The 12,347-nt window shown below is 36.1% G+C and overlaps 3 protein-coding genes across 4 annotated transcripts; 1 reads left to right on the top strand and 2 right to left on the bottom strand.

The window, feature by feature from the left end:
• Positions 1–2,521: 2,521 nt before the first annotated feature.
• LOC125222161 (Calcium-binding EF-hand family protein) lies at positions 2,522–3,150 on the top strand. Its single transcript, XM_048124644.2, has one exon. The coding sequence runs from the start codon at positions 2,703–2,705 to the stop codon at positions 3,072–3,074; it is 372 nt and encodes a 123-aa protein (XP_047980601.1). The 5' UTR covers positions 2,522–2,702; the 3' UTR covers positions 3,075–3,150.
• A 229-nt stretch (positions 3,151–3,379) lies between these two features.
• LOC125222160 (serine/arginine-rich splicing factor RS31-like) lies at positions 3,380–5,855 on the bottom strand. 2 transcript variants are annotated; one of them, XM_048124641.2, is made up of 6 exons: positions 5,726–5,855; positions 5,526–5,650; positions 4,404–4,516; positions 4,094–4,317; positions 3,755–4,006; positions 3,380–3,605 (listed from the first exon to the last, which is right to left on the bottom strand). In XM_048124641.2, exons 2-6 carry the CDS (start codon positions 5,629–5,631, stop codon positions 3,575–3,577), a joined length of 726 nt encoding a protein of 241 aa, XP_047980598.1. In that variant the 5' UTR covers positions 5,632–5,650; positions 5,726–5,855; the 3' UTR covers positions 3,380–3,574. The 2 variants fall into 2 exon arrangements, with proteins under 2 accessions (XP_047980598.1, XP_047980599.1); XM_048124642.1 differs by lacking the exon at positions 5,726–5,855 and adding an exon at positions 4,647–5,080.
• Positions 5,856–8,473: 2,618 nt separating this feature from the next.
• Positions 8,474–10,060, bottom strand: LOC148933535 (uncharacterized). Its single transcript, XM_089060504.1, has 2 exons — positions 9,249–10,060; positions 8,474–9,022 (listed from the first exon to the last, which is right to left on the bottom strand). The coding sequence occupies exons 1-2, from the start codon at positions 10,056–10,058 to the stop codon at positions 8,474–8,476; spliced, it is 1,359 nt and encodes a 452-aa protein (XP_088916630.1). The 5' UTR covers positions 10,059–10,060.
• Positions 10,061–12,347: the final 2,287 nt, after the last annotated feature.

Raw genomic sequence — 12,347 nt, 5'->3', positions numbered from 1 at the left:
AAAATGATGATGTAGCAGATGGAATTTTAGTACTGATGACGTGGCAGGGAGAGAGAGTGGCTAGCCTGTGGGTGACGTTAAAGCCATTGTGGAGGCTCTTAAACACCTGTGCATGAATCGTGACTGGACTATTGCGTGTGTTGGGGAGAAACGCGGCAAAAGTCCCTTTATATGTTATACACTCCAGTTTGCAGACTAGACTACATTGAATTGGTAACCATATATATGCAATCATGATCTCACCCACTTCTCCAATTCATATAATCGGTTAAGCTGTAGTTATAGTGAAAGTTGTTTTGTTTAGAGAGTAGTACACCAACACCAATCACAATGAAACTGTTTCTCCCATTTGTAAAAAGACGTGTTTGTTCCATTTGTAAAAGACGTGTATGTTGTTAGAATGTTTAAATACATTAGTAAAGTTGTTTGGTCGTTTATGTGGCTTTCATTCGTATTTGTGCATTATGAATGGACAGTGCATTCAAACGGTGTGTGTAATAAAATTTCAATTTTATGTAAAACAAGACTTTGTAGTTAGATTGGAATGAAGTGTGAATTAAGAAACAGAAAGTGTATTGTTTTTTCTCTTATTCAGAAAATAAAGGAACCAAATTTACATGGATAATTTCTTCTTTTACTTTATTATGAAAAAAGTGATTGGGTGGTCTAAAATAGTAGTAGCACCTTTTTTACTTTTACTTTTCCTAACGTTAAATAAAACTAGATCTGAGCCCAATATAAATGAGTGGATATTATACTGAGGCCCATTTATGACGAGAAACTCTCTTCATATTGTGGAGGTATACGCCAAGGTCTCTTTCAATTAGCAATAGTGATAGTGTGATTAAGACGTTGATAATAATTTATTCAACCGTGAAAATCTGTGTCCATCCATACTCACGTGTCGAAAAATTATCCCATTTCATTTTTGATATTCTGATCAAGGCCGACATGTGTATAGTATATTTGCACCATATTGGAATTGGGAAATGCAAATAACTCATGCCTACTAAAAAGGTACCTTTCTTTATTATAGTAGTAGCAAATAAAATGGTTGTATCCTCGTTTTAATTTTATAACCTCGACTCGTCACCTCAAAATCCAACTTGCCATGCCAAATTTCTATTTAAGTAAAATTGGCTACAAGGTCAAAGTTTATGAATTTTAACACCTTTTAAATTGAATTCACTTCATAATTCATGATTTTGATAATAAATAATACTTCATCTGTCCTACAAGAATACGCACTTTCAAATTTTGGAACTATTTTCTCGCTAATAAACTGAGACTCATTATCCACCAACAATACTTTATTTACTTCTTCTCTCTAACTCTGTATTACTTTATTAATTTTGTATTAAAACTCGTGTCGAACCCGAAGTGTATATTCTTTGGAGACACGGAGGGAGTATCTATTTTTACGATGAAGTTTCTTTATTAAAGTTTGTATAGTTGTATTCTATATCGAGGGGTATTCACGTCAAATCAAGCCAACCTAGTTTGCCTTATTGATTGTATTATTTATTTAATTTCAATTGTATTTAGGTTTTACTCATTCAACTGAGCATATAATTCGACATGACATAAGAGTTGTGATGTGATGCAGTTCAATAAACCAGGCGGCTGGTAAATAATGATTTTAAATTAATAAATGATCAAGACTAATAGCTCACATATTACGCCCCATTAGAAAACCATAAACGTACATGACCCAACATTCAAAGTGTCACAATCTTAATGAAAATATCGACAGTCATTGTATTTCAGTAATGAGACTGTATAACTTATGTCTTATAGGACGTGATTGACTCAATAATTTATTACTCCGTATTTTATTACTCGGATTTACTTATCTTGGTCTATCGTCGAATACAGCCACCCAACTTTAAATAATGTTAGTTTTAAATGGAAATTGTTGTCTATTTGTGTAAGTGGAATCTTGCTTGCAACCAAGTCGAAATTCCTGGAAACTAAAAAGAATGGGAGAACACATATTGTTATTTCTCAGCCGGAAACTAATAAAGAACTGGTTTTTCAACATTCCAGAAGTCGGTGATTAGGAAAGTGTTTGAAAAACGATACATATATCCAAACATAGACATTAGTTAAATGTTCACCATTATATTCACACATTCATAAAAAAAGAAATATTTATGCACTTTGATTACTACATTCATATATAAAATAAAACATAAGAGTCGGACAATTATATAGTAGTGTATGTGACAGTGCTTAAAACTAATGAGGTAAAAACAGAAGATATAGAATTGGTCCCAAAAATAGGGAGAGGGAGGAAGCTTCTTGGAAGATACGCATACAATAGAACAAGCAAGCAATTCCCCACGAGTCACGTATCATGACACAAACAGCAACCCCACTCCAAAACGAATAAGCAGCTTCCTCGAAAAATCGCTCATTTTGGAATTGGAACTATGCTCTTATTTTTATTCAATTTAATTCAATGCCCACTCCAAAATTGTGGCATATACAGTTAGGCAGCCATCAAAACCCGAGTATAATGCTAACCAAGAAATAAAATCCAAGCGTCCATTATTGAACAAGCGGTTGAGATCATTTAATGCCTACTATACAACATCACCACAACCTGCCGTTATAATTTACAACCCTTTCTCCTTATATAGAGCCATCACATATTTCTCTCCTTTCATACTTGGAAAAAGTTGACTATTTTGATATTCTCGATGGCTGCTTCCAAGGAACAAAATTCGGAGATGAAAGAGTACCAAGACTTGCTGCCGGTGATGGTGGACAAGCTGGACGGCGACACCTTTGTGGCGGAGCTCTGCGGTGGATTCCGGCTGCTTGCGGATCCGAGCAAGGGGCTGATCACGGCGGCGAGCCTGCAGAAGAATTGTGCGCTCCTGGGGTTGGAAGGGATGAGCAGAGACGACGCGGATGCGATGGTGCAGGAGGGTGATCTCGACGGAGACGGAGCGCTCAATCAGATGGAATTCTGCATTCTCATGGTCAGACTCAGCCCTGGAATGATGGAGGATGCTGAGACTTGGCTTGATAAGGCCATTCGAGGAGAGTTGCTCACATCCTCTTCTTGATTATTCTTATGAGTATATCTATATCTTTGTATTCTCCTAATTATTCATGAAATCATTTTATGGTTTGTTTCTTGAATAGTTTTTGTTTGTCTCGTTATCAAGCCAATTGGTAATGGAGAATATCATTGTACTACATCAGAAGACGGAGGAAAGTCATAATCGCACAAATCACAATAAAGAAGCAATTGTTTAAATACTTGGAATGGCAATCTCAGGATAAATGTAGAACCTTTGTACTAGTAGCACTATTTTAGGTGATAGATTAAATTCTAAAAAAGTACTATAACTGCAAAATCACAATAAAGTTCTAAAAAAGATAAACAGAAGCTTCATAGATAAAACCAAGCAAAATTACAAAAGATGCACATAAATAAGGTAAAATCCAGAGCAAGAGAACCATTCAATTCAAGATACAAAACCAGTAGCGTAGCTCCTACACTAGTGTATAAGCTTATATCCTTCATTGCCTAAAACACTGAGCTCATTTACACACTCAGCCATCAAGTTCTTGATCTTCGAACAGGCGACCTACTAAAAATAGTAAAAGAGATGAATGTGAGTATATATTCTGCAATGTACATTTACCACAGGCAGTAGATAAAAGTGAGACAATATTTTATGTGTATTTTGGTTATACATTCAAAACACATAATAGTAGTCAGACATGCATATATATCTACCTTCGGTGTCTGCCATAATCAGGGCTCCTGCGCCGGTCATGTGATGGGCCAGTGTACCTATCATAAACAGGGCTTCTGTCACGCCCATAATCAGGACTTGGACGGCTCCTTCGAATTCCTGGACTAGGTGACCTTCTGTAAGGACTGTCTCCACGTCTACCATAATTTCTTCTGGGGCTTTCGTGCATTCCACCCCTCTCGTCATCATCCCTCAGTGCATACTCAACAGAAACAACCCTATCCAGTACCTTGCTGCAAGATTGGAATAAATATACTTATTCAGCACAGAAACAAAATGGAGGAAAATTGTCTTTTATGTTATATACTGAGGCTCCTGACCTCATGTGGGTGCATTCCAAAGCTTTTGTTGCATCCTCCTGAGTCTCAAATTGCACAAATGCAAAGTTCCTTCGAATGCGGACATTGAGAAGCTTCCCATAAGGCTCGAAGTGTCTTTCTATGTCATGGACTTTGGTACGCACAGGATCAAAGTTTATCACAAAAAGGGTCTTAGTTGGCTTTTGATTTGCAGCTCTCCCATCACGATGCCTACCACGTTCACCCTGTCATGATGAACAACACAAAAGGCTGCCTTAGTAAACCAAAAGCATAACATATTATATCAAGGCTACAAACAACGTAAACATACCTTGGCCCATTCAACTGACAACCTGCGCCTGTCATGCCCAAATGTAATATTATCAAGATTGCGAATGGCGTCTTCAGCATCACGTTCATCCTCAAAGTAAACAAAAGCAAACCCTGAAGGTGAAACAACTTATATGAGAAGCATAGACAACAGATATCATTCAGGAGTACAACTGTTGCACAGAGCTGCATCACTAAGCCAGTATATTATTTCTCCTGTGGAGATTTGAAATAAGTAAAACACCTGCAAACATGCGAAGGTTCTGATGAAAGCAAAGATGAATAGTGGAGGCAAACTAAGATCATGGAGATAGTTGAGTAGTCATTGCTAAGCATGCTTCAGCAATATCACAGCATGAGATCAGTAAATGGAAGACATGGCATGATAGGACTCATTGATCGCCTTAACATTAGTGAAGGTGGGTATGGCAGGATGAACTGGTCTGACACCTAGATCCCTTAACATTATTGAAGCAAGCATGGCATGCCAAAATCATCCCCACCCTTTCCATTTGGGTGGGATAGCAATGCTAGCATTGAAGAAATGAATGAGATGATATGGAGAATGAGATGTGGAACTGTTCCCATCTGCAACTAGGAGAGCAGGTAGGAAAGTAGGCAGCCTTTGCATTAGAGGTTTTTATTGCATAGAAGAAGATGGTTCCTTTGTAGATGTTCCTGCGTCAAAACAAGGCGCTTAAATATCGAAAACTTCTCGTATATATAACTATATTTCCTGATTTTTCCATAATTCCTTTTTTCCAGAATACAACCTGCAATATTTACAAAATGGATATGCACGCCTACATGCGTAGTAAGTGAAGAGCAGAGAGGTGCTACATGTGTATAATTAATATCATCTTTGAGCACTTTGAACATACATATGGTTACTCACTGAGACCTCCATACACAAAGGCAGATGCACTCATACTCACTTCCCAAAAACATTTACAAAGAGTAAATGAATATTTAACACAAATCACAGTAAAATAAGCATACAAAAATAAATTAATTACTATCAATGAATACAGAATAAGTCCAGCTTCGCTAACAAAATCCGAGAAAAAGGAAAACAAACGAAGTAGATGTTCACTAAATGAAACCGCCATGTAAAATATAGTACCAGATTTCATGTCGACGCGGTCGACTCTTCCATACTTGGAGAACAAGCGCTCCAAGTCTGATTGCCGAGTTTCGTACTCAAAGTTTCCGCAAAAAATCGGCCTCATCTTGGTCGCTTACGAGATTCTGAGTTGCAGAAGAAAACATTAAATTAATGCATCATGAAAGCGCAACACAAAATTAAAACAAATAAAAGCTCACCTTGCAAATTCAAAGGGGAGGTAGCTTCGAGAAGCGACGTTGATTAAAGTATGAAGAAAAGGAGTGACGGAGAGTTGGAGACGAGCATCTATCATAATCATACCATACCATACATTTATTTATGTGTGGGAGTAAGAACCCTAGATTTTCAAATTGAGTTGGGTGGGGACCACTCAACTAAGGCTAGGTCCATGGGCCAGATTTATTAATGGGCTGCCTCCAAATTATTCATATCATTGGGCCAGCAAAAACTAATTTTACGCGGTTGCTTTTTAGTCTTGAGGTAATAGGAGGGATACGGAAAATACGAAAAACTCAAATTCTATACAATAAATATAGCTTATATCAAAGTCATGGTATAGTGGAATTTTCGGTATAATATGGTAAACGTATAATTTTTTATATACTGCAAGTCTGCAATAGATCTAAAATTTCTATACGTATATATGATTTACGGAATTATGGTATATGGTACACTCTGAATATCGAATACATGTACAATACTATCATATAATGTATAACAGTATTGCGATATACTATATCCAAATTGGAGTACCAATTTTTGGTATAGCAATACCAAAAATGTGGCACGTTATTGATACGTATTAAAATTGGTCATACGGTAAATTCAATATACCAAAAATTTCAGTAACAATCAAGAGATCACAATAATTGATTGGTGTATCAACTGCTATAATTACTTATTACTTGTAGGATTGATAAACTTTGATCTGACACAAACACGCACAGAGTAATGGATTTGGGTCAAGTCTTATTAGGTTTTGGTCGAGTCGACCCAATAAGAACCCGATGATTTGTAGTTGGTTCGGATTATCTGTTAAGAAATAAAATTATTATTTTAATTATTTTTTATAAATTAAAAAATATTAGTATTAATTTAATTTTATGATTACATTTAAATTTTGACAAAGTTTTAAACATGATATAACATGTTTTAATTGTATAATATCATAGTTGGTCGCAATAATATCAGTTTAATAATGTAATATGATGATTTGGTCATTATCACGTTGTGTTAAGCTAAATTGTAGTTACTTTGTAATAATAATATTAGGGCTAACAATTTTTGACATGACGCGAATATTCAACATAAACATACACGAAATTAATGGATTAAGACCCAACAAAAATATGATGATTTTGTTGGATTAAGATTTGACCTTACTGTTATTGAGATTGGTTGATATCAGATTGATAATGACCCATCTGCATAATTTGCCGAATTACTTTTAACTAATTAAATTCAACTATCATGCCGTATTCTTTCTGGCCATTTGGTATTACAATTCTAAGATTGATATTTGATAGTATATAGTTTTTGTTCTAAAAGAAATTTTTTGTACATTTGACTACGACTGGTCATATTATAAAAAGTAACTTATCAAGCTTAGAAAAGTTTAAAAGTTTATTGAAATGGCTAATGCATAAATACCTACTCTTAGACAGGAGTGGGGGAAATAATCCCAAGAAACTTTCCTCGAACATTCGTTTTGTAATATTCCTACTAACAAAGCATATTCTATTCGTAATTTATAATACTCCCTCCGTCCCAGAGTATTAGACTCGTATACCATTTTGGGGTGTCCCAGCATACTTGACCACTTTCTATTTACGGTAAAAATTAAAGAATTTAAGTAACACCCTTATTACAATTAGGATTAAAATAATGTTAATTAATTCAATGTTAATTGAATGGAAATCGGTACCCAACCCACCAACATCATTTCATTTTTGTGTCTTCTCTCTCTTCCAGACTCAATCCCTCATTCTCTCTCCACGCCTCTTCCAAAAAAAAAACCCTAGATCTAACATTTTCTCTCAAATTCACGCATCCATGGCTTCCAACGACGAAATATGTGAGCCTAATCCAAGCGATGATGGGTGGGTTAACCCCCGACGCCCCCTTACTCGCTCGCCGTCGTGGTCTGCTGGCAGTGGCAGTGGCGGAGGAAAATCACTCGTCGTGGTGCAAGGAAAGAGGAAAGCTCCGGTTGCCGACGCCACCACCCCTGCCATAAAGAAGTTCAAGAGCGGTCAGCTGAAATTAAAAGATCTGAAAGCTGTGTTCCAACAAATATCTGACCATGATGCTGCTGCCGCCGGCGAAGATCCTTGCGAACGTGATATATATGCACCCGTGCATTTTTATGGCTTCAAATAAGGTTAAAATTGATGAGATCTTTCCTCTGATTTAGTTTCTCTCTATCTGAACTTGCTGAATTTTTTTTGTTAAATTTGCTGAAATTTTTGGTTAAATTTGCTGAATTTGTTTGCTGATTTTGCTGAAATTTTTTGTTAAATTTGCTGAATTTGTTGAATTGTTTGTGTTTGTTATATCTATGTGTATTGTTTATATGCCTTGAAATGTGTTATTGGTTGAAGATGAGAAGTACTCACAATTGAAGAATGAACACATACTTAAAGTCTGACTAAGATGCTTTTTATTGTTGGTGTGAATTGTGATGGTTGTGTAAATTGTTGGTGTGTGAATTTTTTATAGATGTACTACAACCAGCATTTTTCATCAAAAGCTTTGTGCACAAAAGATTTGTTACACCTACAATAACAAAATATTGACATGCTCCTACAACATGTTTACAAAGTACATGTTGCTACAACATCTCTCCAAAATAAGATTCACAAAAGTTTCTTACCTTCCCAAAAGATGCATAGTTGCAGTACTTCTTACCTTCCCAAAAGATGCATAGTTGCTACTGCAGTTGCTGCTCATTGCTGAGTATTTTCCAATTCCAAATCTTGCACAATCCTTCTTATTCCTTCATTATGCCCATGCCCTTGTTCTTCCAAATAAGCAATGCAATCTGCAACTAGCTGTGTAGGAACTTCTAAGTTCTGAGGCAGTTGGTCAGATCTCCTTAGAGCATTTTTCCCCATATGGGGAATCTTGTACCTGTTCTGCCCCTTACACTTCATGATCTCAATCATGCATCCTTGAAGAGACATGAAAACATTGTCTAGGCTTATAGGAGATAGTTCATGAAATGATTTTTCCACAGCATTCAATAAATCATCCAATGTGTTGCATGCAGTTTGTTGCTGAAGTGATTGTATTGCTCGAAACCACCCTAAGTCATTCACATTAGTATCTGGTGAGTTAGGGGGTTGTTGCACCAGCTTCATGTTGAACCCGTTCTGATTTGCAGCAGCAATAAAATCCACATCTTCATTCTTAATATGTGGCTTTGCATTATCTTGCTGGATATTGATTTGCTTACTTGCTCCCTCCGGCCATTTTGCCATGATGGCTGGAATAATCTGTTTTTGCATTCAATTCTTGATTAATTGCATTGCATCCCCTCAATTTTCATCATAAGTTGAATGTGTAACTAGAATGCATACATTAAATGCATGCATACAAAAATTGAATTGTAAATTCTTCATTCAATGCATGCAATAAAGTTAGTTTAGAAGCATTAAAAACACTTGTTATCACTGTAACATGTAACTGCAGCAACATCAAAGTTAGTTTAGAAGGCCATACCTTATTTATTACACAGTCCTTTGTCACTTGCTTTGTGATGCTATCGATTGGTTTGGTTTCTATTGTTCCTGCCCTTCTGTTTTTGCTATTCCTCTTTGCTGGAACCCTTTCTATGAATGGAAAAATACCTATCTTACCATCAAACAGAACCTCTCCGTTTCCTCCAAATAATGGTCTTGCAACAGCGCACATAAACATGATTTTAGAAATGAACTGCTTATTTTTGCATGATCTGTGTGGTTCTTCCTCTTCCGGTGCCATATAGAACCTATGTGTACCTTTCGTGATATAGAACCATTTTTCATCAATGTGGATTGTGTTGTGCATATCTTTGAACTTGAGTTTCCTTAAAATCCTATCCAATTCTAAAGCCTCTAGTGTGAATCTCATCCTCAACAATTTGTTGGGGGCTGTTAGATCAGGCTTAATGGCTGATGTATGAGCTCTAATCAGCCCTGCTTGCACCCATCTTCCTACTGTACTCTTAGAGCATCCTAATCCAACAGCCAATATTCTGATACTTCCTCTTTTAGTGTAGTGCAAACTTTTAAGTAAAACAAGATCAACTTGAATACGTCTGCTACATGGTTTGTTCTTCCTATGATTGATTACCTGCATTGTTTCTCCTCTTGCTCTTTGTTTTGTAGCTTCTGACCAATATCTTGTGCATGTAGAAGCTGATACGTTAAACTTCTCCCGAGCTTCCTTCATCGTGCCTCGCGGTGGCTTGCCGTTTATGCATCTCTCATTGATGAACTGCACAATTTGTTGCTGAAGCTTTGTACATATACTTGTGGCAGATCGCTGCATTCTGGATCTTTTGTGTTGTGTGAATGTAAAGTAGGTGTAAGAATATTTATGACACACTGGAGTATTTATGTTAGTCTATGGCGCCACTAATAGTGATTTCACTGAAAATTTGAAAATTTTGAACAGATAGCATATGTGGCAGAAGTGGCGCCACATTTTTTAACTTGAAAATTTCATCAGGCGCTAAATGTAGCGCTAAATGTGAATCAAAGTGAATCAAAATTTCAATTTAGTTTTGATCTTTTCCTAGTCATTGATTATTTTAATGTTTGCAATACATATTGTTTGAATTATGCTCAATTTGAACTTGACGTCGCATTTAGCATTCATTAAATATGGATACTTTTAATATGAGTAAAGTTAATTAGAAATATGCTTCGAAATATCAGTAAGCTAAATACATGCATACAAAAAATTAATTCCATTTATTTTAAATTTAAAAATAAAAATACATCACATCACCTAATCTACTTTATTATCAACTTCACTTACACCACTAAACATCCCCTCCTAAAATCCTGTGCCCAAAAGAAGTGAGTCAAGTACTCTGGGACGGAGGGAGTACTAAAATAGTTAGTGACTTTGACATAGCAATTCAGAAAGACTCAAATCTTTTATTTATTGAAATGAAGTTTCACATTTTTCAGATAACGAAAAAGGGAGTAGTACTATATCTCTCTCTGTCTTAAAAGGAGTAAAATAGCATTGCCGCTTTCAAAAACCCCTTTAGTTAAATATCGTACTTGAACAGATTTCAGCAATTGAACAACATCAACATTTATGTATAGCAAATTGGTGTCAATTTTAAGATAAAGCCGAAAACCAAAAAGTAGTTCAAACATTTGATTTTAGATATAATCTTAGTCAATTGAAAGCTGTGAATAATGACATTATGTTTATATGACATAGCCACTAGAGCGGATTCCTCTCCAATTATTTCCTTTGTTCACAAATATTTACCAAGAGTTGACTTATGGTATACAAGTGTGTGAAAAAATAATAGTAGTCGTAAGTATATACTTCTTCATTGCATTATTTTTTTTATCACAATGATGGACAGGACGAGTTTTAACAAAATGATCGATGGAAAAATTGCTAAATAATAAAAAAAATATTGTCAAATTATGAAAATTAAATCATGAAAAATGAAGATTTCACAATTATTTCATTTGTCATTTTTTTAGCGAAATATGGGATGATATGTCAGCCAATTTTAAACACGCTACACAACATATAAACATGTATCACCCTAAATGAGTGAGTTAACAATTAACATAGCCATAGTACTTCCATGCTTTATTATTTTGTCTAAAATATTATATTTAAATTTTTATTACCACATGAATTTATTTAGAATATTAATTTAATTATAATATCAATTTATTTTTTTTTACCATTGTGTAGTCTAATTGAACTTGATTAAAGGAGGGTGAATTGTGTATGTATGCTCTTACTGATCTCACTTATTATTACTTCGGTCCACGTTAGTTAAATCGTTTCTCTTAGAGCGTTTCCGGTGGCGCCCTTTCCACTAGGACTTCCACTAGAACTTCCCATAAAAACTTCATGCCACGTCATCACTAGCCCTTCCCATTTTACTAGGACTTCTCATTGCACTAGGACTTCCCGCAATAAAATTAAATTCACAATTAAAATTAAAATTTACAGAATTAAAATTCGACACGAATACGAACGGGGAAATGCGAATATTTCATTAATAAAAAAAAACATACATCATTCGGAAAAAAAAATTACATAGTAGATAAAAAAAAAGCAACCACATCAACGTCCACCCCTCTGCGTCCAAACCTCTTCGATGATATCCTCCTGAAGTCGAATATGGGCATCTCTTTGCCGCATGTCGGCAAATGCGCGCAACCGCTCAACCTCTCCATGAGGTACCCCCATGTTCACATTCACGCTGGCCACGCTGTGGCTTGGACCGGCACCCGTATCATCTTCATTGGTCCACTGAGTCAGTTCGTCCCCTTCACTTTCGACAATCATGTTGTGCAAAATGATACATGCGTACATGATGTCGCCGATGTTGGGAATATACCACTGACGTGCCGGACCCTTCACCATCCCCCATTGACTCTGGAGCACACCAAATGCCCGCTCTACATCCTTGCGCGCTGCCTCCTGACGGTTCGCAAAGTAGGACTTTTTTGGTCTGATCGCATGCTTGGTCGTCTTCACAAAGACGGGCCAGTTTGGGTATATCCAATCCGCCAAATAATATCTCATATTGTGTTGGTTGCCGTTGGCGACGAAACTGATGGCAGGACC

This window comes from Salvia hispanica, chromosome 1, assembly GCF_029641045.1.
Source record: "Salvia hispanica isolate PSC_SH4W2 chromosome 1, Shi_PSC_v1, whole genome shotgun sequence".
NCBI lineage: Eukaryota > Viridiplantae > Streptophyta > Magnoliopsida > Lamiales > Lamiaceae > Salvia > Salvia hispanica.
The sequence above is the reverse complement of the archived record's forward strand: the minus strand, read 5'-3'. Positions and strand labels throughout refer to the sequence as shown.